The sequence below is a fragment of the Gorilla gorilla genome, chromosome 7, assembly GCF_029281585.2.
Source record: "Gorilla gorilla gorilla isolate KB3781 chromosome 7, NHGRI_mGorGor1-v2.1_pri, whole genome shotgun sequence".
NCBI classification, from domain to species: Eukaryota; Metazoa; Chordata; class Mammalia; order Primates; family Hominidae; genus Gorilla; species Gorilla gorilla.
Genome location: NC_073231.2, coordinates 32,029,139 through 32,057,134, shown reverse-complemented (window position 1 = coordinate 32,057,134; position 27,996 = coordinate 32,029,139). Strand labels below are relative to the sequence as shown.

Below are 27,996 nucleotides of genomic sequence, written 5' to 3'. Positions count from 1 at the left end.
CACATTCAACACAGATGTGAGCGTTTGGAGAGAGCTTCAGCCTTCAGCACAGGCAACTGTGTTCTATTCACCGGGCTGTGCTCCTCGGAAGGGCTGGTGGTTCCTGTAAAAGTTTGTGCTCCCCGCGCCTTTCCTTCCTTCCCTCGTCTCTGGCGCCCGCGGGCACCGGGAGTCCTGGGAGAGGGAGGAGGAATGGCGAATCGGCGGGGCGTGTCCTTCACGCCGCCCCGTAGCTCGGGGCCGAAGCTGGCGCAGCGCGCGACTTTTTGAAAGCCAGGAGGGTTCGAATTGCAACGGCAGCTGCCGGGCGTATGTGTCGGTGCTAGAGGCAGCTGCAGGGTCTCGCTGGGGGCCGCTCGGGACCAGTTTTGAAGAGGTACTTGGCCACGACTTATTTTCACCTCCGACCTTTCCTTCCAGGCGGTGAGACTCTGGTAAGAGGAGCTTTTTTTTTTGCGAGCCCCGGCGGGGGCCGAGCCCGGAGCCGAGGCCTCTGCGGGGGCTTTCGTGACAGGGCAGGATCTGGTTACAGCCAAAGAAGGATTTTGGCAGCCAGCCCCTTGTGAGCCCCTGGATTGGGGTAAACAGTCTGACCCCCACCCCCGAACCCTGCTGAGCGTGTGAGATGCAGAGGACCTGAGAGTCATGCGGCCCACACTTTCTCTTTGCTTCCCCTTGGAGTTTCTACATCTACTTTGTTTCTCTTTTCTCCTTTACTTTTTCTCTCATTCTTTTAATTTTCCGTTTTCTGCTGCCCGTCCGCGTCGTAGCTTTGTCAGTAGTGTCCAGGTATTTGTTGAGTCCCAGGGTCCCAGGCTTAGGGCCCAAAGGTCACTGACGTTTGACCCGGTAAATCTGTAGATTAGCTTGCTTGAGCTCTGCTCACTTTAATGCTGCCTCTTAAACAGTACTTGATTGTTAAAAATATCTTACGTATTCCACAGAGTATGAAATTCTGCTCACGGTCATCCTACTGCCATTTCTAATGTATCTTCATCTAAATATTCACTGGTTTTTTTTGCTGTCATCTTCATGAGAACCTTGTGATTTAGAATTAGTATGGTTATTTAACAATTAATGTTAAGGATGCATATACAATACATAACATAATCTGAAGCAGAGTCTGGGCTACTGGCCAAAAGCTATCTGTCAGTAGTTAATGCCTAAACCTGAGTGTGCAGTCTGGAAAAAAGTGGCCCTCAGACAACTGTGAAATGGATAGGACATGGTACATTGAGGTGCAAATAGCTTAGAGTAGAAGGTGGGACTCAGTCGTAAGAGAACATAATGAAATGTTACGACTTCTGTTTAAACCTAGTTGTTTTTTAAACCTAGTTGTTTTTAGAGATAGGTTTTCTTTTTTAAAACGTGCTGCTTCTGAATATCAAATCCTCCGTAGAGTGAGCGGGAAAAGGCAGTGAGACTTACAAGGCTCATCATAAGATTTCCAGGACACTCTACGCGCCAGGGTTTTCTGCATCCTACTTTGTTGGCACCTCCTTGGTTGCTTTGTTTTTCATTTCTCATGCTTGGATGCCCTAGGGCTCACCCCTCTTCTCTCTACAGTTACTCCCTAGATGATCTTACCTAGTCTCTTGGCTTTAATAACGTCTGCGTGCTGCCATCCCACAAACTTAAATCTTCAGCTTGCATTCTAGACCTGTATCCACCCACCTATTTGACTCCTCCACAAAACTCTCCAACAGCTGTTTCTCAGTACAAGCTGAAATCTTGACTGTGACTACAGTTGAGTAGAAGTCACAGTCCTGTGGCTACAATGCTCTACTTGACTTGCCAGTCCCTACCCTCAGCCTCCCTGACTTTGTCTCATTCTCCCCCTTGCTAGCTCGCCTCTTCGTGAAGATTTCTGCCTCAGGTCTTTGTATTTCTTGTCCTCTCTCTGGAAGACTTTCACTAGATACTTGCTTGGGCCTGCTCCCTCACTTCCTTCAAATGAGTTTCTCAAGGAGACCTTTCTTGACCACTTTAAACTCAAATATTAAGCCCCTTCCCAAGGCCTTCTGCTCCCTTCACTGATATATATTTCCCCTGAAATAGTATATGTTTATCTTCATACTTGTTTGGGTCTTGTTTGCTGCTCTATTTCCAGAGTGTAGAACAGTGCACTGTTTGAGCACATGGTATGTGCTCAGTGTGTGCATATCGATTGAGTGAATGAAGAGTAGCTTCACATAGGTAGATAGAAATCTTAGAAGAAGCTGGGTGTGGTGGCTCACGCCTGTAATCCCAGCACTCTGGGAGGCCAAGGCGGGTGGATCACCTAAGGTCACGTTTGAGACCAGCCTGACCGATATGGTGAAACCCCATCTCTACTAAATACAAAAAATTAGCCGGGCATGGTGGCACATGCCTATAATCCCAGCTACTTGGGAGGCTGAGGCAGGAGAATTGCTTGAACCTGGGAGGCAGAGGTTGCAGTGAGCCGAGATTGCACCATTGCACCCCAGCCTGGGCAACAAGAGCAAAACTCTGTCTCAAAAAAAAAAAAAAAAAAAAATCTTAGAAGATTTCTGAGGTGCCACATCACAGCATCCCATGGGGAAAGATAACACAGATGGAAGAAGGGGAGTCAGAATGACATGGGGAAATTATTTCCGAAGTAGAAATACCTCCTGCAACCCACTCTGCTAAATAGTTTATCCTTTCCCAAAGTTCTGAAACTGGTTTCAGAAATTCTGCTGTTCCTACCTTCAAGTTAAATGGGTCACTTCATAAAATTATTATACTCTTGACAAATACATGTAAAGGGGCTCTTCAGTGTTCTCAGGACAGGTAAATCTGAAGACAATAGTGATTGTAGCTACATTTTAAACAAGATGAACAAACTTGTCATTAATAGTTAAAGCTGGGCCTTTGAGATGATTTTCTTCCCCTTAATTCAGTTTTTAAAGATGCTATTATTAAGGGCTCTATAAAAAATTTAAGCAAATCTCTCTGCCTCCCAACTTTTTATAGACAAACGAGCTTATAGACATGTAGGAACAATTTTGCTTTATAATAAATCTAATAGGAAACCTAATTTTTTAAAAAGAAATATAATTTGTAAAATAAAAAAATTCTTAAATATGTTACGAAGAAGTAAACACATTGAGTTGCTTTGTTTATATATGTGGTATGTACATTTTCTTTTCTTCCGTTCTTTTTTTTTTTGAGATGGAATCTTGCTCTTTTGCCCAGGCTGGAGTGCAGTGGCACAATCTCTGCTCACTGCAACCTCCGCCTCCCAGGTTCAAGCGATTCTTCTGCCTCAGCCTCCTGAGTAGCTGGAATGACAGGTACACGCCACCACGCCTGGCTAATTTTTTTGTATTTTTAGTAGAGACGAGGTTTCGCTATGTTGGCCAGGCTGGTCTTGAACTCTGATGTCAACTGATCCGCCTGCCTTGGCCTCCCAAAGTGCTGAGATTACAGGCGTGAGCCATCATACCCGGCCTCATTTTATTTTCACAGACAATTTTTATAACCATTTATTGAGATAATTAATGTACCATAAAAATCCACCTTTTGAAAGTGTAAAATTCAGTAGTTTCTAGTATACTCAGAGATGAATATATTAAACCATTATTTGGTTTTAGAACCTTTTCTTCACCCCAGAAAGAAATCCCATACCCACTGGCAGTCATTCTGCATTCTTTGTCTCCCAGTCCTTAGTAATTATTCAGCTATTTTTGTCACCATGATTTGCCTATTCTGGACATTTCCTAAAAATGGGATCATTGGATGGGCACGGTGGCTTATGCCTGTAATCCTGGGAGGCCCAGGCGGGCATTATCACAAGGTCAGGTGTTCGCGACCAGCCTGGCCAATATGGTGAAACCCCGTCTCTACCAAAAATATAAAAATTAGCCAGGCGTGGTGGTGGGCGCTGGTAGTCCCAGCTACTCAGGAGGCTAAGGCAGTAGAATCGCTTGAACCTGGGAGGCAGAGGCTGCAGTGAGCCGAGATCATGCCACTGCACTCCAGCCTGGGCGACAGAGTGAGACTCCATCTAAAAAAAAAAAAAGGATCATCATATATGTAGCCTTTATGTGTCTGGCTTCTTTCATTTAGTATAAGGTTTTCAAGGTTCATTCTTGTATATATCAGCACTTTATTCCTTTTTATGACTGAATAATATTCCACTGTATAGATATGCCACATTTTGTTTATCCATTCATCATCTGATGCAGAGTTCTGTTGTTTCTGCCTTTTGGCTGTTATGAATAATGCTGCTTGAACAGTTTCCTTAAAGAATATAAGAGACCTGTTAACAACTGCTCCTGGGAAGTATAAGAGGGAGACATACTGTTTACTTTTTTGTACTAGGTGATTTTTTTTTTAGCTAAGTGTATATATTACTTTATAATGAAAACAAAAATACCCAATCACTAATATTATGATGGGGGTAAGTAATTGTACTTTTTGGTTTTAGTTTCCTCATTTTAAGTAAAATTGGGCTAAATGTTGAGGTCCTTTTTAGTTCTCAAATTTTGTTTGTGATAACGTGAACGATAATGTTATAGGCTTTTTTTTTTTTGAGATGGAGTTTTGCTCTTGTTGCCCAGGCTGGAGTGCAATGGCACGATCTTGGCTCACTGCAACCTCTGCCTCCCAGGTTCAAGCGATTCTCCTGCCTCAGCCTCCCGAGCAGCTGGGATTACACGCATGTGCCACCACGCCTGGCTGATTTTGTATTTTTAGTAGAGACGGGGTTTCTCCATATTGCTCGGGCTGGTCTCGAACTCCCGACCTCAGGTGATCCACCCACCTCAGCCTCCCAAAGTGCTGGGATTACAGGCATGATCCACTGCGCCTGGCTATTGGCATTTTTCTTCATGAATGAGAGTTGTATTCTTTATATCTGCTGTGTAACTTGCAATTTGTTTTCATCGTAGGACTGAGAGTGGCTTTCACAATGGAAGGGATCAGTAATTTCAAGACACCAAGCAAATTATCAGAAAAAAAGAAATCTGGTAAGATAGCAGATGTAAGATTTTTTTTTTTACTATTACTATTGTTGTTTCTCTTAGAAATGTCCTAGTATTATTTAGTTTGATCCTTTATTATCGGTCACTTAGAAACTTTAATGTAACTCCCCTTTATGATGTTAATCTTAACAAATAAGACTTATTTTATAGGTCACGGTTTGATCATCTCTGGACTAATTTTATTGACAATCTAACAGGTTTGGAGGCTCTCCCTGCCCAAGAATCAACTTAGCTTGACCCGTTAAGGAACTGCTTTACCTTTCTCCCTCTCATCCATACATTGCTCTTGTGAGGGAGAGATATTTTCCAAGGCAACTCAATGGACAAAGGAAAATCTTTTCAACAAACACCTGGATATCCACGTGCAAAAAATAAGCCTTGACCCTTAACTCCCATTATATAAAAAATAGCTAAAATTAAATTTCTAGAAAATAACATGAGAAAATATTCTGTTGTCCATTTCTAGTGACAGATTTTTCATATTGACCTTGTATCCTGCAACCATCCTAAACTCACTTATTCTATTAGCTTTTTAATAGATTGCTTGGGATATTGTATATGGTTGGTCATTTGTGGATGAAGAAAGACAGTTTTACTTTGTTCCCCAGTCTGTATGGCTTTGTTTCTTTTACTTTTTTAAATTGCACTGGCTCCAGTATGTTTTTGAATAGAAATGTTAGTGGATATACTTGCCTTGTTCCCAATGTATTATGTTAGATGTAGGTTTTTCACAAATGCCCTTTATTAGTTTGAGGAATTTTTCTTCTATTTCTAGTTATTATCATGAGTGGGTATTGAACTTTGTAGAGCGCTTTTTCTGAATCTATTAAATTTTCTTTTAAAATCTCTTAATGTAGTAAATTACGTTAATTTTCAAGTCTTAAACTGAACTTCCTTGTGTAAAGCCAGTTTGGTCATGATATATTTTATATATTGCTTGATTTGCTGATATTGTCTATATTCATGAGGGATATTGGACTGCAGTTGTCTTGTTGGGATATCTGTCTAGTTTTAATATTAGGTTATTCTGTATTCATAAAGATGAGAAATGTTTCTCTTTTTTTAATAGAAATATCTTTTTCTTTAACTTTGTGTAGAATTGGTATTATTCCTCCTTAAATTGGTGGAATTCACTAGTAAAGCTATCTGGGCCTGGAGTTTTCTTAGTAGGAAGAGTTTAACTGTGATTTCACAGTTAATAGATATAGGGCTATTCAAGTGATCTCTTATTTTGTTTGTGAATTTTGTTAGTGTTTTTCAAGGAATTTGTCCATCACTTCTAAATTTTCAAATGTACTGGTGTAAAGTTATTCTTGATACACCCTTATTAACCTTCTAGTGTCCTTTTTCATATCTGGTACTAGTATTGTATATTTTCTTAATTTTTTTCCTTAATCAGTCTGACTTGAGGTTTATGTATGTTGGTGAATGTTGCATGCACTTGAAAAGGGCATTTTTTTCTACTCTTATTGGGTATGGTGTTCTACAAATGTCAATAGGTCAAGTTGATTGACCTGTTTGTGTTATTTTCTTCAGGTCTTCTATATCCCTACTGATATTCTGTATACTTTTTATATTAATTATGAGAGAAGAGAGTTGAAGTTTCCAACTATAATGTGGATTTTTCTGCTTCCCCCCACCCCCAATTTCTATCAGTTGTTGCTTCATGTATTTTGAAGCTTTGTTATTAGGTACGTACACATTTAGGATGGTTATTTCTTTTTCTTGTTTTTTTGAGTTTCCTGTTGTCACCCGTAATGGAGTACAACAGTGTGATCTCGGCTCACTGCAACCTCTACCTCCTGGGCTCAAGCTATTCTGGTGCCTTGGCCTCTGGAGTAGCTGGGATTACAGGCATGCACCACCATGGCTGGCTAATTTTTGTATTTTCAGTAGAGACAGGTTTTCGCCATGTTGGGCAGGCTGGTCTCAAACTCCTGGCCTCAAGTGATCCACTCGCCCTGGCCTCCCTTTCAAGTGCATGCAACATTCACCAAGATACATAAACCACAAGTCAGATCCCAAAGTGTTGGGATTACCATGCCTGGCCTAGGATGGTTATTTCTTTTGATGAATTTATACCTTAACTGTTACGAAATACCCTTCTTAATCCTCAGTGGTACTCTTTGTTCTGGAGTCCACTTTATGTGATAGTAATGGAGCCACTCCAGATTTATTTTGATTTGTGTTTTAATGATGTTTTTCAACCCTTTACTCTTGCCCTATTTGCGTCTTTATATTTAAATTGAGTTTATTATAAATGGCATGTCTCGTCTTGTTTTTATCCGTTCTGACAACTTTAATTTCCTTTAACTGGACTGTTTTGCCATTAGCTACATGTGGCTATTTAAATTTGGTTATTTAAATTTGGATTATTAAATGTGGTTATTTAAATTTGGATACATATTAATTAGAATTAAATAAAATTACAAATTGAGTTCCTCAGTTGTATTAGTCACATTTTAAGTGCTCAGTGCTCAGACAGCACAGATATAGACATTTCCGCATGGCAGCATGATGTATTGGACAGCTCTGTTTAGACCATTTCTACTCAATGTAATTGTCTATTGTTGGATGTAAATCGGCTGTTTTGCTATTGTCCCATAGCTCATTGATGATTTTTTTCTAATCTTTTTCTCTCTTTGCTCCATTTTTGATAGTTTTTGTTGCTCTGTCTTAAGATGTAGTTATTCTTCTGCTCTAAGATGATGTTATTCTTATCCATTGTATTTTTCATTCCTAAGCTTCTATTTTGTCTTTTTTTTCCCCTGTTATGCTCAGTTTTTCGTTTGTATCATTGAGCACATTTTTAAGATTTGTCTTAAGGTTCTTATCTGCTAATTTTGCCATCCCTGTCATTTTTTTTTTTTTTTTTTCTTGAGACAGAATCTTGTTCTGTCACCCAGGCCGGAGTGCAATGGTGCGATCTCAGCTCACTGCAACCTCCACCTCCTGGGTTCAAGCAATTCTCCTGCCTCAGCCTCCCGAGTAGCCGGGATTACAGGCACGTGCTACCACGCCCAGCTAATTTTTGTATTTTTAGTAGAGACAGGGTTTTGCCATGTTGGCCAGGCTGGTCTTGAACTCCTGGCCTCAAGTGATCCACCTGCCTCAGCCTCCCAAAGTGCTGGGATTACAGGCGTGAGCCACCACTCTTGGCCTCCTGTCATCTTATGGTATGTTTCTATTGATTGATTTATTTTTTAATTTTTTGAGATGGAGTCTTGCCCTGTCGCCCAGGCTGGAGTGCAATGGCGCTATCTCAGCTCACTGTAACCTCCGCCTCCTGGGTTCACGCCATTCTCCTGCCTCAGCCTCCCGAGTAGCTGGGATTACAGGCACGTGCCACCACACCCGGCTAATTTTTTGCCTCTTTAGTAGAGACGGGGTTTCACCATGTTGGCCAGGCTGGTCTCAAACTCCTGACCTAGTGATCTGCCTGCCTTGGCCTCCCAAAGTGTTGGGATTACAGGCGTGAGCCACCGCGCCAGGCCTCTATTGATTTATTTTTCTCCTATATTGGTCATATTTTCTTGCTGCTTTCATGCCTGGTACTTTTTGATTGGGCGGTAGATATTTTGCATTGTCTAGTACTGGATTTTGTTATTCCTTTAAAGAGTGTTTGATTTAGTTATGGTCTGAGGTTAAGTTACCTGCACATTAGCCTGTTCCTTTTGAGACTGGCTTTTAAGCTTTGTTATGAATGTTTATCTGGGGCTAAACTTTAGCTGTACTATCTAGTTGTGACCCTTTAGAGGACTTTACTATGTGTTACAGGGTTACCATCCTCTAGCTTATGGTGATATGAAGTGTTCGTAGACTTGTATGATCTCTGGTAATTGTTGAGCCAATTGCTTTCCTCTGGTGCTTTCCCAGCTTTGGGGCATCTACACATTGTTATGTGCGGATAAGTACTTGGCTAAACACTCAAAGAGAGACTGTTCAGATCTTTGGAGTGCTCTCTTTGGAGCTCTCTTTAGTTCTCTGCTCCACAAATTCTAGCTGCCTAGTCCTTCTTGACCTCTGATCTCTGTCTCTTCAATGTGACAGGACTTCTGGATTATGTGACCTCTGTCCTGCAGTCTGGAAACTGCCTTCAAGCAGTAAGTTAGGGCAGTGATAGGGCCCACTTCATTTGTTTCTCTTCTCTCAGGCATCACAACACTGCTCTGCCTGTTGTCAAGTGTCTGAAAACAATTATATTTTGTCTAGTTTTCTAGTTCATGGCGAGATGGTAACTCTAGGAGCAGTTAATTGTCCAGGAGTAGTTAATTATTTTTCATGAGCAGAAGCAGAACTCCATCTTTTCATCTTTTTTTTTTTTTTTTTTTTTTTGAGACCGTGTCTTGCTCTGTCACCCAGGCTGAACACAGCTCACTGCACCTGCACCCTTAACCTCCTGGGCTCAAGCGTTTCTCCCAAGTAGCTGAGACCACAGGTGTGTGCCATCATTCCTGGCTAATTAAAAAATTTTTTTTCTTGTGTAGAGATGGAGTCTCTTTATGTTGCCCAAGCTGGTCTCAAACTACTGGGCTCAAGTGACCCTCCTGCCCCGGACTCCAAAAGCGTTGAGATTATAGGCATGAGCCACCACATCCAACCCCTTTATCTTTTAACAATGTTTTAAAAATGTGAAAACAGTTCTTAGCTTGTAGGCCATACAAAAACAGGCCATTTCCCAATCTCTGCTTCAGAGTTACTGTAGGATAAAACTCCAAAAGTAGGCTTGGTCAAAAGGTACCCATTTAAAATTAGGATATATGTTGTCAAATTGCTCTCCAAAAAGACTGTGCCAATTAATACTCTTGGCAGTAGTATATTGAGAATGTTAAGATGCTTTTTTTTATTTTTATTTTTTATTAATTTTATTTATTTCTCTGACATTTAGTATTATGTTCAACTCCAACTATAAATATCCCGGCCTCTCCGTTTATGCAGAAGCTTGGCTTTGGTACTGGGGTAAATGTGTACCTAATGAAAAGGTAAGTATAAGATTTCAGATTAACCTTTTTTCATGCAACTATAATTCTACTGTACTTGGAGACAAAGAAGTAGTATGAAAATTCCAGTATTTAGATTCGGTTGTCTGCTCCTGATCCTGGCTGATGGCTGTATTCCAGTCCCTAGACCCTTTTGTAACTTTGCCTGTAGCTCTGCCTCTCCTTTTCTCCTAGCTTCCTCCTGATGGGTTATTAAAGGGGAAGTCATTTACTTTTTAATTTTTCCTTGGCTTCCATAAGAAGGGGAAGTGGCAGGGGAAAGGGTTCCTTTGTGGTAATTAAACCAGATTCTTCATGAGAAAGCCTCAAAGAGGAAGCCAGTATTGGGTGATGTCAGTGACTGCTGTCTTTTCTGCAGTGTTGCCCTCCTAAGATATGCTCTTCTAAAAGAAGTAAAAGATTTTCATTTCTTATGGCATTGTTATTAAGAAGGGTAAATACATGATTTTAAAGTAGGAATATTGTGTTAAGAAAAATGAAATAATCGAACAAGTATGGTGCCAATATAGCTGTCAACAAAGTGTTTTTTTAAATTACTTTTTTATTATTCATATATTTTTTTGAAACAGAGTCTCACTCTGTTGACCAGGCTGGAGTGCAGTGGCACGACCTCCCAGGTTCAAGCGCTTCTCCTGCCTCAACCTCCTGAATAGCTGGGATTACAGGCATGTACCATCACACCCAGCTAATTTTTGTATTTTTAGTAGAGACAGGGTTTTGCCATGTTGGCCAGGCTGGTCTCGAACTCCTGGCCTCAAGCGATCTGCCCGCCTTCGCCTCCCAAAATGCTGGGATTACAGGCGTAAGCCACCATGTCCAGCCCAAAATTACTTCTTTTAATCATTACTCTGTACCTAGTTTCATGTTTATTAAGTGGCAAACAACTACATCAATATATATTCCTTAATGCATTCTTGGAATCAGTCTGACTAGTCCAACCCTCTGTATCTTAGCTTCGTCTAGGTTTACATTGTTTCCAGATAGAAATGCTTTCTTTAATAAGAGGCTAATTAAGAATAATTTAGTAATTATATACAATGGGTATTCCTGAAGCATTTTTGCAGTTGAAACATTTTTTTTGTATGTTTGTATGGTATTAATTTGTTTTCTAGTGTTAACTCCTATTTTGAAAGAAAAAAATTCTCACAGGTTTATGGCTAGTTTCATTTTTTTCCCCCTTTTTTAAAAAAGTTTTTAAATGTAGTGTTTTTAACAAAGTTACACTGTATGTGGTTTAGTCAAAAAGCTTCAAATAGCTGATCTTGAAGAACAGCAGTGCCTGCCTGACCCTACCACTCCTCATGATTCAGCCCTGTCAACCTGGGATTTCTTTTATCCATAACCTGCAAATTTCCTGTGCTTCTCTGTTGAATTATATCCTGTGTTTTTATGTATCTTGTGTCTTATTATTTCTTGATTTACATCCCGTTTTCATTTAGGACATCTGGTAGCTCCCCATGAATCAGTGCACAGAAGATATTTTGAGAATTTGCATTTCCAAAAATGTTTTCATTTTACTCATACTTGAATGGCCCTTTTTGGTTTTCTGGGTTACAATTCTCATTTGGAAACAATTTCCCTCCAGAATTTTGAGAATATCAGTCACTGACATTGTTTTTTTTTCTAGCTTACACTGTTGCTGTTGAGAATTATGAAGCCTTTTTGACTGCTAATTCTTCATATGTAATCCGTTTTATGTTATCTGTCCCTCCCACTGTCCTGGATCCTGGTATGATCTTCTGTATGTCGGTAGCATTCTGAAATTTCACAATGACATGAGTGGATGTGGGGCTCTTGGAATCTGAATAGTTCCTGTTCTTAAATTTTTGAGACATTATTTTAAAAATTACTTTGTTGATGATTTTCACCTCTTTTTCTCTGTTCTCCATCTGGAATCCAATTATTTGAATGTTGAACTTACTGATTTCTCATCTACCTCTTTTTTGCTTGGTTTTCTTATTCGCTATCTTTTTTCTGAGATTTCCCCAGCTTTATCTTTCAACAATTCCATTGAGTTTTTATCTTGTTTTTAATTAATTATCTTTTTAAAAATAGCATCTTTAGTCTTTTGGAGTGCTAGAAATGTTCGGTATCTAGGTGTTGATAACACAGGTATATGCACATGTAAAAACTCATTGAGCATTTAGTATGCATATGGTGATTAATTATTAACCTGCTTCTGTATTACAGGTTCTCAACTGACAGTAAACCTCAGGCTAAAGACTTGTTTTATACCTTCCAAAGCTAGTCTACCATCTTTAGAAGCTGGGGGAGGGGGGTGGGCAGCTGCCAGTTGGTACAGAATTAAGGAGGGTATCTACGAGTCCACCTGTTTTTTACCATTATTATTTAGAGACAGGGTCTCATTTTGTTGCCCAGGCTGGAGTGCAATGGTGCCATCATAGCTCACTGCAGCCTCAAACTCCTTGGTTTGAGCAATCCTCCTGCCTCAGCCTCCCAAGTAGCTGGGACTACAGGCGTGGGCCACCACATGTGACTTTTAAAAGTTTTTTGTAGAGAAGGGGTCTCACTATATTGCCCAGGCTGGTCGCAAACTCCTGGTCTCAAGTCATCCTCCTGACTTGGCCTCCCAAAGTGTTGTGATTATAGTTGTGTGCTACCCCTTCCAGGCCTACGTGCTTTTTAAATAACTTGCAAGCAGTTCATTGGGGCTAAGTCAGTTACTTTCTTCTGCTTTCCAGCTTCTGAAATTTTGTTGCTGTTGTCTCCTCTGCTGTTATTTCCATTCTTGCTGGCTTGTATGTCTTAAAATATCCATTTGCTATTATGTTAGTGGGCTTGGAAAGGATAAAAACAATGTGTATGTTGAAGCTACAATTTTAACCCAGAAGTCTCTATCTTTTTTGTTAAATCAAGTTTTCATTTCTTGGCTAAATCCAACATAGTTTTGATGTAGTATTTTTAAATAAACTGATGGATTCAGTTTGCTAATATTAAAGTTTATTTCAATTTTTGCATCTGATATAAGTGAAGTTGGCTTGTGGTTTTCCTTTTTCTACTGTCCCTTTTGATTTTTTAAAATTAAAGTTATATGAGACTCATAGTCCCTTTTCTGTTCCCTGGGGAAACAGTTTGTATAAGATTGAATGGTAAATTCTTTGAAAGCTTAGTAAACTCACCTGTAAAATCATCTACACTTTGTATTTCTAGTAGGAACATTTTAAACTGGTGATTAAATTTCTTCATTCATCAGTTTTCTTAGATTTTTCTAAGTCTTTGTTCATTTTGTCTTAAATGATTGCATATTTTATTTACTTACATATTTTTTCTCTTGTATCTGTAGTTTTGTTTCCATTTTTATTTGTGATATTGTCTTTATTTTTTCTTGTGTAATCTCATCAGAAATTTGCCTTTTTTCTATTAGTCTTTTTAATGAACCAGCTTTTTGCATGGTTGAGTATTCAGATTTCATAAATCTATTCTTATTCGATAGATTAGAATATGTTATGGAAAAGGTGAAGATTGACTTGTTTACTAAATTCTAAACTTTCAAGAGCTAAGCTTTCAACCCTTGAAATTTGAAAAATATATTTTTCATAATAAAATGTTATGCAGATGCTCATCATTATCCTTAAATGCTGCTGTTACCTAAAACTGGAGGTTTAAGAATAGTTTAGATCAACTTACGGATGATAGATGTACATGAATTAAGAAATCTTGTGATCCTTTTAGTATAGGCTTTTTGATTAAACAAAAAAGGTTCTGCAGTCATAGAGCAATGCCTGTGAGGGAGTCCAAAGCTAAACAGATCTTGGGTTCAATCTCTTGTTTTGTGTTCTTACCATTAAACTTTCTGTCTTAAACTTCTGAGGCTCTTTCACTAGGTTTTGTGCTGTTATGCTGCATATACTTAAGTATTTTGTGATTTGCTCTACTCATAAATATCTACCACCTCAGGTAAACCTTTCCCTGACTTTATTTTACCTATTTAGGCCTTAAAACATTTATACCTTAAATATTTCTAAAATGGCTGAATCTTCCTAGAAAATAGAAAGTTTAAAATTTTCTCATTTGTATGTTCATCATTATCTCTTTAAGCACATATCTTTGAGCATGTGGTAAAAGGTATAAGGTGAATTGGTCAGTGTAGGGGAGCAATAAGAACAGCATGCTGTTCTTTGGATGATGATACATGGGCAAAATGTTCTTGATTACCTCTTCTTTAAATTTCCTAATGTTTTTTTCTTCAGGATCCTATAACTCATCTCTGATACACATAATTAAATATTTAATAAGTTGTAGTCCGACATGCTCAAATGGAAAAATTGGAAAGTAACAATTTTCAGGTTTAAAGTTTGTAACATTCCATCTTTACCCTTCAAATTCTTTTTATCCTCTCCCTTCCACAGTATGGATAGTAAGACTTGTTTCAGTACGTTAGATCTTACCTCCCAATTGAAATGGAAATGTAGCAGAGGTGTTCATAGTCCAAACTATTTTAAATTCTGTTTTTAAAAGCAAATTTCTTTCAAGCTTTTTCCCAAAAATTTGAAGTCATTTTAAAAAGTATTGTGGTTTTATTGTTTTCTATCCTTTTTAAATGAATTTTTTTCTTAGATCTCCAAGAGGTTTGTCTCATTCTCCTTGGGCTGTAAAAAAGATTAATCCTATATGTAATGATCATTATCGAAGTGTGTATCAAAAGAGACTAATGGATGAAGCTAAGATTTTGAAAAGCCTTCATCATCCAAACATTGTTGGTAAGTTTAAAGTTGGTAGCAGTATCTGGTATATTATTTTGTTTATTCAGAAACAGCTTATATGCTCTCTTAACTGGTTTCACTAATAGAAATGAAGAGGATGGGGCTGGATATTTAACGGGTATCAAATTAATGTGATTGGTCTAAAATAAAAATTTGCATATAGTATTTTTTGATGCCTAAGTATATAAACTTCATGAGAACAGATATAATAATTATGTTGCTAGTTCTATGAAGATTTTAGGAATATAAAATGATCTTCATTTAGATAATTTAAATCCATTTAGGTAATTTCCTGGATTTCATTTTTCATTTTTAATACAAGTAGGGCTGGCGAAACTATTATATTTAGGGAAGCAAAGGAAAATAAAAGTATTTTAATTTGTGGTACTACTGGCAAACACTGAAAGCATTTTAAATGAGATCTACTGAATTAGTCTTGTAAATAGTAGCTGTTTAATTGTATATTTGTCAGCATTAGTCCAGATCCATATTTTCAATTACATTACTATAAAGGACTTAAATATTATTGTTCTTCTCTATATTAGTGAAGAAATGTCATGTTTTCTTTAAGGTTATCGTGCTTTTACTGAAGCCAGTGATGGCAGTCTGTGTCTTGCTATGGAATATGGAGGTGAAAAGTCTCTAAATGACTTAATAGAAGAACGATATAAAGCCAGCCAAGATCCTTTTCCAGCAGCCATAATCTTAAAAGTTGCTTTGAATATGGCAAGAGGGTTAAAGGTAACTATGCCATTATATTTTAAATGATTTCTGTTTTTGTTCATATTTTAAATGAACAAATAATCACTTTGCAGGACACCTTTGAATGTGGATGGATATTGTTACTTGTCAGTTCCAAAAAGGGGTTAGTGGAAAACAAAATAGAGGCTTACATTTCTGCTTCCAAATTACATTCATGTGTAGCTTAATATGTTCTGAGAAATGTGTCATTTGGCAGTTTCATCACTGTGTGTGCGGACATCATAGAGTGTACTTACACACATCTAGATGGTAGAGCCAACTACACACCTGGGCTATGTGGTATATATAGCCCAGTTCTCCTAGGCCACAAACCTGTATAGAATGTTACTGTACTGAATACTATAAGCAGTTGTAACACAGTGGTAAGTACTGTGTGACTAAACATATCAAAACATAGAAAAGGTAAAATCAAAATATGATATTATAATCTTATGGGACCACCGTTGTATATGTTGTCCATCATTGACCAAAACATCCTTATACGTACATGTGGCCCTAGTCATTCACTGTCCCACATGGTCTCAACAATTTATGTATGCTTCACTGAAGATTCCAAAATTATTTCTAAAAATTACTAGACTAGCCTCAAAATTGTGGTATCTTTTGAAATCTGCAGTTGTATCTTCTGATATAAAGTATGTAGGATTAGTTAACTTACCAAGTTAACTAATTTATAAGTATAGTTAACTTATAAGCTGTCAGTATATATACATACTTATATATAAAAATAGTTAACTTGGCTGGGTGTGGTGGCTCACACCTGTAATCCCAGCACTTTGGGAGGCCAAGGCAGGCAGATCACGAGGGCAGGAATTTGAGACCAGCCTGGCCAACATAGTGAAACCCCATCTCTACTAAAAATACAAAAATGAGCCGGGCATGGTGGCGGGCGCCCATAATCCCAGCTATTCGGGAGGCTGAGGCAGGAGAATTGCTTGAACTTGGAAGGCAGATGTTGCAGTGAGCCAAGATCGCGCCACTGCACTCCAGCCTGGGCAACAAGAGCAAGACTCCGTCTTGGAAAAAAATAGTTAACTTATAATTATTTATTTTATAAGTATAAAAGGTTAGCAGAAGTATCTATTTCTAAAGAAACTTTTAGACTTCTGGTCAGTATGGCAGACTGAGATAACATGGGATGTTCCCTTCTCTTGTTTCAAATACTTTGAAATGCTGGGCACAGTGGCTCACACCTGTAATCCCAGCACTTTGGGAGACTGAGGCAGGCGGATCACTTGAAGCCAGGAGTTCGAGACAGACCAGCCTGGTCAACATGGTGAAACCTCGTCTTTACTAAAAATACAAAAATTAGCCGGGTGTGGTGGTACCTGCCTGTAGTCCCAGCTACTTGGGAGGCTGAGGCAGGAAAATCACTTGAACCCAGGAGACGGAGGTTGCAGTGAGCCGAGATCGTGCCACTGCACACCAGCCTGGGCAACAGAGTGAGACTCCGTCTCCAAAAAAAAAAAAAAAAATTGAAACGCTGGACAAATGTAAACCTAGAGTTTAGGAAGGGAGTTCAAGTTGTTATATTTGGAGGTTATCACATTTTTTTATTAGTTTGTGTTTCTGCACATATGTGTTAAATTTTTTACTATTTTAGTATCTGCACCAAGAAAAGAAACTGCTTCATGGAGACATAAAGTCTTCAAATGTTGTAATTAAAGGCGATTTTGAAACAATTAAAATCTGTGATGTAGGAGTCTCTCTACCACTGGATGAAAATATGACTGGTAAGTTGTACTCTTAAGTTTTAAAATTTTGTTTTTAATACAGTGTTTACATTTTTAAATACGTAAGTCCACATGGATCAAAAATCAAAAACTATTTTTAAAAAGTGTATGGTAAAAAGTCCCCTTTTTTTCTCTCTCTCCCAGTCAGCCTGCAGTCTTCTCCCTTGCCACATGTACAGTATAAATTACTGTATTAGTAGTAGTAGTAGTAGTAGTATATATTTTAACTGGAGTTATCTTTGGGAAAGATTTCTAACTGGATTGGGATCTTTAAGCAGTAAAGCATCTGGGAATAGAAAGTAAAATTTAGTAAGGTTGTGTAAAGCGGTTTATTTAGCATCAGTAAAGTGACAAGATTTAGGAAACTGGTAGAAGAAACTGGAATGAAGCAGAAAAGAGGGGTGCTAATGAAGGCTGGTCTTTGGCTCTTTGCCCTTTCTTCTCTATTGCATATACTGATCACTGGCTTCTCAGGGAATTTAAGATACGTTCTTGGTGAGAAACAAGAGCCAGCCTCAAGAGAAAGCCTCTGCTTGCAACATATTATTTAGTAAATAATACTTAAATTTGTCTATATCAACAGAAGTTAAACAAATGGTTAATAAATGCTGTTTAGAACATATAAATGCCTGAATTTCTAGCTGAAGTAAAAGTTTACAAGTTGAGTTGAAGGCAAGAGTCAGAATGAATGGACAGACTTTATAAATAAATGTCTGTAATCATTAATAAAAATAGAACTGTTGTGAAACCTTATGCTAAATAACTTACAAAGTGGGAACTTTAGAAAGTAAAATGATAAATTGTCAAACATAATAAAAATGAGGGTTTTTAAAGTACTTTTCTCAATGCTTAATAGATCAAACAGACAAATGTAAGGATGTTAAAGATCTGAGTAAATAGTAAGGCAAGTCCCTCTGCACCATAATATTTATTCAAATTGACCATATTCTTAGGTCACACAAAAAAACTTCGAATTATAAAAAGTATGAATAGTCTAATAGATGATATTCCTTAACATCAATGCTGTAAATCTAGAAATTTGTAATAAAATAGGAAACAAAAACTCCAAACTTTTTAGGAATTTAAAACACTTCTGAATAATTTTTGGCTAAAAAGAGAAATCAAATTCCATTTATAAAATATTTAGAAAATATAAGAATATAACAAGTCAAACCCTATTTGATATGGTCAAAACTACTCAAAGGAAACATTTTCATTTAACTTTTATGAAGTTAAGTTGAATATTCAACTGAAATTGAAAAAAATGACGCCCTAAGAACAGAAAGCAGAAATGAATGAATTTGATAGCCTATAAATTCTACATAATCTTAATGTGATCTATTTTAGAACATGTCAGAATTAATCTGAAGTTCCTCCTTGAGGATACATGTTCAAACATGGCTGGGAAAACTCGATGAAAGGAGGAGGAATCTTCCTGAGCAGATAAAAAGTTTTATAAAGCTACAGTAATTAAAGCGATGATACTCATGCCAAAATAGGCAGAAAAATAGAACATAAGAGTCAGGAAATAGTTCCCAAATAGAGGAATTTGTTGTGTGATAAAGGTGACATTTTTGTATTAGTGAGAAAAGAGGTAGTTTAGTCAGTAAATGATGTTATCTGGACATTTTAGAAAAAAACACAGCTGTTTTCTATCCTTACACTTGAATCCCCATATATTGAAGATTGGGGGAAAAAGTAACAGTAGAAAAAATTGTAGATAAATATTTCTTTAATGTTGGCTGTGGAGAGGACTTTAAAGAGGACACCAAAGCTAGAAACCATCATTAAAAAGCCATGAGTACCTCCATTTAAAAAAAAAGAATTCTATATCACAGTGGGTTGGAGAGGGGCAGGGAGCTTAAGACATTACAAACTGAGATAAACGTATAAGATAAAGATTTAATATTTCTAATGCATTAAGAGTTATTAGTAATCAATGAGAAAAAGATAAAAGCTCTATTATGAAGAGACTGTTGAGAAATGAAAAAAATGGCAATTAGGAAAATATATATGTAATGTTCTTAGTAATGTTTTAAAAGCTAAATAACAATGAGATAATCTGCTGTCAACACTTATCACACTGTTTAAATTATCTGTTAAACGTTTCTCCATTCCTCCATTAGGCTTGTAAGCTCTAAGAAGGGAACCTTGTATATCTTGTCCACTGAAATATCCTCAACTCTAGAATAGTGCCTGACTTGTAAATATATTATTGAAGGAGTAACAAGATTGCTAGTAAATAAAAAGATTGCTAGTATGAGCAACAATGTAGGTTAACATGTCCTCTCATACACTAAGTAGAACTTGTAACTGCTGTTTTACTGAGGTTAGAATAGGTTTTGCTGTGGTAACATAGACCTCAAAAACTTCAGTGACTTAAAACAACCAAGGCTTATTACTCAAGCTGCATGGCCATTAGCACCGTGTTCTGTGTCATTCTCCCTTTAGGACTTATACTGATGGAACAGCCACTATATGGAACATGGCCACCATTATGGGGAGGGTGAAAAAGCATTGGAGTGGTACTGTCCAATACAGTAGTTATGAGCTGCATGTGGCTATTTACATTAATATTTAAAACATTGAAATTATTTTCTCAGCCACCCTAGCCACAATTCAAGTGCTCAGAAGCTACATGTGGTTAATGGTTACCACATTGGACAATGCAGATTTAGGAGATTTAATCATCATAGAAAGTTTCATTGAACAATACTGCTCTAGAAAGTCTTGCAGTGATAGTTAAATGCTCAAGCTCAGAAATGACACAAGTCATTTCTTGTGGTAGAACCTTTCAGGTGACAGTTTGGAAAGCTGTATTTAAAATAAGAAAAACCTTTAAAAATGTTTATGCCCTTTGACCCTATAGTTTCATCCTTAAGAACACAGTCCAAAGAAGTAATTGAGTAATTAGGCAGTACAGGCATTTTTTTTTATAATAACCTGATATATTATTTCCTGCAAAACTTCATTGCGCAAGTTTCAAGATATAACTAGGTTTATAGAAAAAAAAACAGGGTTAAAACCTATGCAACTTTGAAAACTAAAGCAGTAACAAAAACAGTTAATAATCCTAATAAAAGATACTAACGCATTAAATCTGCAAGGGCATAAACATTTTTAAAGATTTTTCTTATTTTAAATGCATATTTCCAAACTGTCGTCTGAAAGGTTCTACCAGAAGAAATGACTTGTGTCATTTCTGAGCCGGAGCAAGACTTTCTAGAGCAGTGCTGTTCAGTGAAACTTTCTATGATGATAAAATGTTCCTTTGTAGCCATAAACCCTGGGTTTGTGCTGAAGGTTACATATGAGAGTATTTTCAATAGATACTTTTCATCAAGATGAAAAATTTGATCTGGCTTTCTCACTAAATATATATATATATTTTTAAGCATGTGGGAAATGTGTTGGCAGCTCCTTTACCTGGACTCACTCACAGCTTTTGTAGTTAGCAATAGCAATTCTTAAAGCTACTACACCAGGCATATGCTCAGGGAAGGCATTTCTGTAGGCAAAGGCTTTCTATTTGGGAGATTTGCCTCTGATCACTTCAAAAATAACATTTATGTACTGGGAAAAATATCAATCTTTTTACTGTTTCAAAAATACACATTGTAGCAGAACAGACTATGCAACAATGTATGAGAATGTCCACCAATAAGAGGTGGTTTAATTTATACTACCACACAATAGAATACCATATATCCATAAATTATACAGGTTTATATTTATAGGCATAAATATATCCAGTGAGATAAACAGTATAAAATAGCACTTATATATATTTACATATATGAAGAAAAGTTTGAAAAAAAATACCCAAATCTTAAAATTTTTTTTAAACAGGTAATATATTAACATTTCACAACTAAAATACAGTATTCTGGCTGGGCGCAGTGGCTGAAACCTGTAATCCCAGCACTTTGGGAGGCCGAGGCGGGCAAATCATGAGGTCAGGAGATCGAGACCATCCTGACTAACACAGTGAAACCCCGTCTCTACTAAAAATAAAAAAAATTAACCAGGCGTGGTGGCGGGCACCTGTAGTCCCAGCTACTCAGGAGGCTGAGGCAGGGGAATGGCGTGAACCCAGGAGGCAGAGCTTGCAGTGAGCTGAGATCAAGCCACTGTACTCCAGTCTGGGCGACAGCGAGATTCCATCTCAAAAAAAAAAAAAAATTAAAATAAATAAATATATATATATACACACACATATATATACACATATATACACACATATATATACACACATATATATGCACATATATATACACATATATATACACACACATACACATATATATACACATATATATACATATATATATACACATATATATATATAGTATTCGATGAAAAGCCAAAATCTTAAGTGTTTATCTCAAGATAAATTTGCAAATATTAATACTATGTACATGTCAGGCACCATGAATATAGAGTACATGAGACAGACACAGTCTTACCCTGTTGCAGCTCCTAATCTAGGATGGAAAGCAGCTCTTGAATAATAATGAGACAAGATGACAGTTATGATACAAGGAATTATAAACACAGCAGTGGCCCTTAACCTAGTCTAGATGTTGAGAAAGGCCTCGCTAAATGATGTTTAATAAGCTGAGAATTGAAGGATAAGTAGGAGCTCCAGTTTCATCATTTTTCAGTTTGGGATAGTAACTAAAGCATGTCTACTTAAACTCTTTGAATGTAGTAAAGGGAAATAAAGTATAAACTGTTTCTGTATCAACCAAAAGAAATGACTGAACCATTAGTTTATGATCTCATCAAACTTTTGTCAGAACAATCCATCTTCACAGGGAGCAAACCCAATCACTAACATAGGTGGCAGGGGGCCCAATCCATTATGTTTAAATACTATGTTAAATTCACTATGTCAGATGCTATTATGTTTACAGACTTGGAGAACTGTAAACATACATACAGGAAATGCACTTGTGGTTCAAGTCTCAAATTGGAGCCGTTATTTTAGACCCAGAGTTCTAGAAAACTACTTTTTAGCCTGATGGGTCCTTGTAGGAATCTGACCTACTTAGAATGTATGTGTACACACACATATACATGTATATACTGAACGGTGTAAGTATCCTTCCTTATTGCCACAGAGTCACTGCTCATGTGGGCCATGTCTATAGGCTTTTCTCTTGTCATGAATTCCATGAAGTACCTCTAATATATAAGGTACAGTATAGGGGAAAACCTTTAAGGAGCTTATAATGTCCATGGCTACCTTCTAAACTGTAATGCCTAAAGCAGAACTAAGTACAAAGGCTACCATAGAGACACCACTCATCTTTCCTTCTGCCTGCTGGTACTGGGTACCCTCCTAGTCTGGTATTTTTGTTCTCACTTAACAGAGCCTGCTCATTTATCAGGCATACCTCCCAAAATGTTAACGGAATAAATGAGTGCCTGTTAACTGGAATCTTCAATTTCCTGGCTTATGGATTCTCACTTTTCCTTCTTTTACCCCTCCCTTTTGTTCTTTAAATGTTAGTTTCGTCCTCTTTTCCTTGTAAAGTTCTTGAGACTCTCAGGGCAGAACTTTCCTTCAGTTCTGGAGAAATTTCTTTCAGTAAACAGCCCCACTGTGTCTTCTTTCTGTTGTTTCAAAATGAATTATATTGTTTTCACTCTAACCTTATTTGTGAGGAAATGCAGATTATAGTAATCAAATACTGAAAATTTTCATTTTTTAGTATAATACACTCTAACACTGCCTAGTGAATATTCTGTCTGTAAGAGTTTGAGTTTATCCTAGTTATAGCAGAAGTAAAGGTTTGTGTAACACTATGGGAGGAATCATAGAGTATATTTGTTGGCCACAATGGAATTAAGTTAGAAATCACTAACAAGATATCTAAGGAAACCCCAAGTATTTGGAAATTCAGTAAAACAAATTTAAATAACCTATGGGTCAAATAAAATGACAAGGGAAATTGGAAAATGTTTTGAATAATTAAGGAAAATACAGCATATCAAAATGTGCAAGCAATAGCTAAAGCAGGGCTCAGAGGGAAATCTACAGTTGTAAATTATATTGGAAAAAAGGAAAGTTCTAAATCAATGACCTATGTTCATTGATTTAATCTAGAAAAAGAAAAGCAGAGCAAATCCAAAGGAAGGGAATAAAGCTATGAGCAGAAATCAATGAAATAAAAAACAAATACTATAAAATATTAACAAAGCCAAAAGCTGGTTATTTGAAAAGATAATGAAATGTATAAAGCTTTATCTAGACTGATCAAGAAAAAAGAGAACACAAGTCACCAATAACAGGAATGAGAAAAGGGTTATTCTAAATTCTACACACATTTAAAGAATAATTAGGCTATTGTAAATGGCTTTATGGCAATGAATTTGACAACTTAGATGAAAAGGACAATTTCTTTGAAAAATACAATTTACCAAAATTAATATAGGAAGAAATAGGAAATCCACATAGCCCTACGTCTACTAAGAAACATTCCCACAAAGAAAACTCAAGACCCAGATGTTTTACTGTTGATTTCTACCAAATATCCAAGGAGGAAATGATACGGATTTTACACAAACTTTTTCAGAAAATAGAGGAATAAGGACCTCTGCCCAGTCTGTTTTTGCGGTCAGCATAACTCTAATATGAAAACCTGACACATTGTAGGACATCCTATCGGTCCTGATGTGATTATTATACACTGCATGCCTGCATCAAAATATCACATTAACACATAAACATGTACACCTGCTATGTACCCAGAAAAATAAACTGATATTAAGAAAAAAAATCATAGTCCAATATCCTTCACAAACACAGATATCAAAATCCTTAACAAAATATTAGCCAATTCAGTCTAATACTACATGAGAACACTACATCTTGACCAACTAGGACTTATTCCAGGAAGGAAAAGTTGTAACATTCAAGAATCAATGTCCTCACTATGCTGTACGTTAGGTCACCAGAACTTACTCATCCTGCATAATGGAAGCTTTGTGCCCTTTGTTAACAATACTGTACACTTGAGATTTGCTGAGAGTAGATCTTGAGTATTCTCACACACAAAAAAATGGTAACTATATGAGGTGATAGATATGTTAATTAGCTTGACTGTGGCTATGAGGTCAGTGTTTACGTATATCAAACATCAAGTTGTATACCTTAAACATATAATTTTTGTTAATTATACCTCAAAGCTAGGGGGAGGAGTCAATAAAATTCACCATATTAACAAAATTGTTTTAAGTTCTAGGGTACATGTGCACAATGTGCAGGTTTGTTACATAGGTATACATGTGCCATGTTGGTTTGCTGCACCCATTAACTAGTCACTTACATTAGGTATTTCTCCTAATGCTATCCCTCCCCCCTACCCCATGACAGGCCCCAGGGTGTGATGTTCCCCACCCTGTGTCCAAGTGTTCTCATTGTTCAGTTCCCACCTATGAGTCAGGACATGTGGTGTTTGGTTTTCTGTCCTTGTGATAGTTTGCTGAGAATGATGGTTTCCAGCTGCATCCATGTTCCTGCAAAGGATATGAGCTCATCCTTTTTTATGGCTGCATAGTATTCCATGGTGTATATGTGCCACATTTTCTTAATCCAGTCATTGATGGACATTTGGGTTGGTTCCAAGTCTTTGCTATTGTGAATAGTGCCACAAAAATAAACATAAACGTGTACATGTGTCTTTATAGTAGCATGATTTCTAATCCTTTGGGTGTATACCCAGTAATGGGATTGCTGGGTCAAATGGTATTTCTAGTTCTAGATCCTTGAGGGATTGCCACACTGTCTGTCTTCCACAATGGTTGAACTAGTTTACAGTCCCACCAACAGTGTAAAAGCATTCCTATTTCTCCACATCCTCTCCAGCATCTGTTGTTTCCTGACTTTTTAATGATTGCCATTCTAATTGGCATGAGATGGTATCTCATTGTGGTTTTGATTTGCATTTCTTTGATGACCAGTGATGATGAGCATTTTTTCATGTCTGTTGGCTGCATAAATGTCTTCTTTTGAGAAGTTGTCTGTTCATATCCTTTGCCCGCTTTTTGATGGGTTTTTTTTTTCTTGTAAATTTGTTTGAGTTCTTTGTAGATTCTGGATATTAGCCCTTTGTCAGATAGGTCAATTGCAAAAATGTTCTCCCATTCTGTAGGTTGCCTGTTCACTTTGATGGTACTTTCTTTTGCTGTGCAGAAGCTCTTTAATTAGATCCCATTTGTCTGTTTTGGCTTTTGCTGCCATTGCTTTTGGTGTTTTAATCATGAAGTCCTTGCCCATGCTTATGTCCTGAATGGTATTGCCTAGGTTTTCCTTTAGGGTTTTTATGGTTTTAGGTCCAACATTTAAGTCTTTAATCAAATTTGAAAACTACATATCTCAATAGATACAGAAAAAGTGTTTGACAAAATCCAACATCCATTCTTGATTTAAAAGTTAGTTTAAAATCTAGTTAACCTCTCAGCTAACTAGAAATAGAAGGGATCTTAGATTGAGAAAGGCTGTCTACAAGAAAAACCTGCAGGTATCATACTGAAGTAGGGAACAAGGCCAGGATGCCTGCTCTTGCCAGTTTTATTTAGCAGTCCTATAGCCCTAGCCACTAAAATAAGGCAAGAAAATGGAGAAGGCAAAACTGGAAAGGAGACGAAACTGTCCCCGTTTGCAGTTGATATGTTGTTTAGGTAGAAAATCCCAAGGAATCTATAAAACAGCTATAGTGAAGTTAGTGATTACATTTCTGTGTATTAGCAGTATATAACTGAAAATGGAATTGCTTAAAATCTATTTACAAGTACCAAAACCCAAAATATTTCGGAATAAATCTAACCAAAAAAGTCTAAATCCTCTGTAATGAATACTATAAATCATCACTGAGAAAATTCAGTAAGATATAACTAAGTGGAGAAATATGACTGTGGTTTGGAAGACTCAATACTATTAAGATGTTAATGCTTACCAAATTGATCCAGAGATTTAGTCCAATCCTAATGAGAATTTTAGCTGGCTTTTTCATTGAAATTGACAAGTTGACTCAAGTTTAAATGGAAATGTGAGTGGACCTATTTCTTTCTTGGGCTTTAAAAAAGAGCCTATGTGTGATTTGTCCCTTTCCCTTTTCCTTGACATAGCAATCATGGAAGCATAGAAATGGTACTTCTCTCAGCCTAATATTGTTCACAAAATGAAGAAATTCAGGTCTAGAAGTGATCTGCTCAAGGTCATGCAGCTTGCACATGTCTTTGAACCAACCCAAGCAAGGCAGTCTGGCTCCAGAGTCTGTAATCTCAACATCCACATTCTATATTCCTACTAATTTGTAAGAGAATTGCTGTTTCTCTACATACCTGCCAACTGACCAGCTTCTTGAATATTTACCAACCTGAAAGGTAGAAAGTAATCCTTATTGAGGTTGAGTGTATTTTTACATTTTCTGGCTACACTGATTAACCTGTGAACTACTTGTTCAAATTGTTCGCCCGTTTCCCTTTGAGTTGCTTGCCTTTTTGTGATTTGTAGCTCCTGCCTTCATAACCATCTTGCTTGTTTCAGTGACTGACCCTGAGGCTTGTTACATTGGCACAGAGCCATGGAAACCCAAAGAAGCTGTGGAGGAGAATGGTGTTATTACTGACAAGGCAGACATATTTGCCTTTGGCCTTACTTTGTGGGAAATGATGACTTTATCGATTCCACACATTAATCTTTCAAATGATGATGATGATGAAGGTATGAATACAATTTCTAACATAAATCCCAATCTCTTCATTTCACACTAAAGATTATATAATTTTATCTTTCTAAGATATGTGTTAGTACTGATGACTGATTTGGTACCACCAAGGTTTAATCTCACACAAATGAGACATAGATTGAGAATAGGGAGAAAAATTGCTTCTCTGGATAGCCTCAAAAAATTATCTTAAAAACTCCCCTTTCCTGAGAAAATGATTGGAAAACTATCACAAGAAGGGTAAAAGTAGGGGTCGATAACCTATAAATCCAAGACTAAAGCAAATCTACTTGATGGCAGGACAATTGAAGACATTTCCATTCTGTCTGTGGCAGAATGGAAAGCATACTGGACCATAAATTCTTGTTTCAGGAGAAGGGTGAGCTATTAAACTTTTCCATGACATAAAGTGATTTTGTTTATTGTTTCAATCTCTAACTCCTTCAAGATAAAACTTTTGATGAAAGTGATTTTGATGATGAAGCATACTATGCAGCCTTGGGAACTAGGCCACCTATTAATATGGAAGAACTGGATGAATCATACCAGAAAGTAATTGAACTCTTCTCTGTATGCACTAATGAAGACCCTAAAGATCGTCCTTCTGCTGCACACATTGTTGAAGCTCTGGAAACAGATGTCTAGTGATCATCTCAGCTGAAGTGTGGCTTGTGTAAATAACTCTTTATTCCAAAATATATAGTTACTATCAGTAGTTATTAGACTCTAAAATTGGCATATTTGAGGACCATAGTTTCTTGTTAACATATGGATAACTATTTCTAATATGAAATATGCTTATATTGGCTATAAGCACTTGGAATTGTACTGGGTTTTCTGTAAAGTTTTAGAAACTAGCAACATAAGTACTTTGATACTGCTCATGCTGACTTAAAACACTAGCAGTAAAACGCTGTAAACTGTAACATTAAATTGAATGACCATTACTTTTATTAATGATCTTTCTTAAATATTCTCTATTTTAATGGATCTACTGACATTAGCACTTTGTACAGTACAAAATAAAGTCTACATTTGTTTAAAACACTGAA

The 27,996-nt window shown here is 37.1% G+C and overlaps 1 protein-coding gene across 2 annotated transcripts; it reads left to right on the top strand.

Moving 5' to 3' along the window:
* The first annotated feature begins 3 nt into the window (after positions 1–3).
* PBK (PDZ binding kinase) lies at positions 4–27,996 on the top strand. 2 transcript variants are annotated; one of them, XM_004046830.5, is made up of 8 exons: positions 4–434; positions 4,896–4,973; positions 9,877–9,970; positions 14,567–14,709; positions 15,284–15,453; positions 17,078–17,207; positions 26,764–26,940; positions 27,393–27,996. In XM_004046830.5, exons 2-8 carry the CDS (start codon positions 4,916–4,918, stop codon positions 27,587–27,589), a joined length of 969 nt encoding a protein of 322 aa, XP_004046878.3. In that variant the 5' UTR covers positions 4–434; positions 4,896–4,915; the 3' UTR covers positions 27,590–27,996. The 2 variants fall into 2 exon arrangements, with proteins under 2 accessions (XP_004046878.3, XP_018888443.2); XM_019032898.4 differs by having other exon boundaries at positions 71–376.

What these genes read in the sequence shown, in the direction of transcription:
- PBK (XM_004046830.5), top strand. Translation starts at nt 4,916, where the DNA reads ATGGAAGGGATCAGTAATTTCAAGACACCAAGCAAATTATCAGAAAAA. An exon ending in TCATCATCCAAACATTGTTG is followed by an intron (nt 14,710 to 15,283) that starts GTAAGTTTAAAG and finishes GTTTTCTTTAAG; the next exon opens with GTTATCGTGCTTTTACTGAA. An exon ending in AAATGATGATGATGATGAAG is followed by an intron (nt 26,941 to 27,392) that starts GTATGAATACAA and finishes AACTCCTTCAAG; the next exon opens with ATAAAACTTTTGATGAAAGT.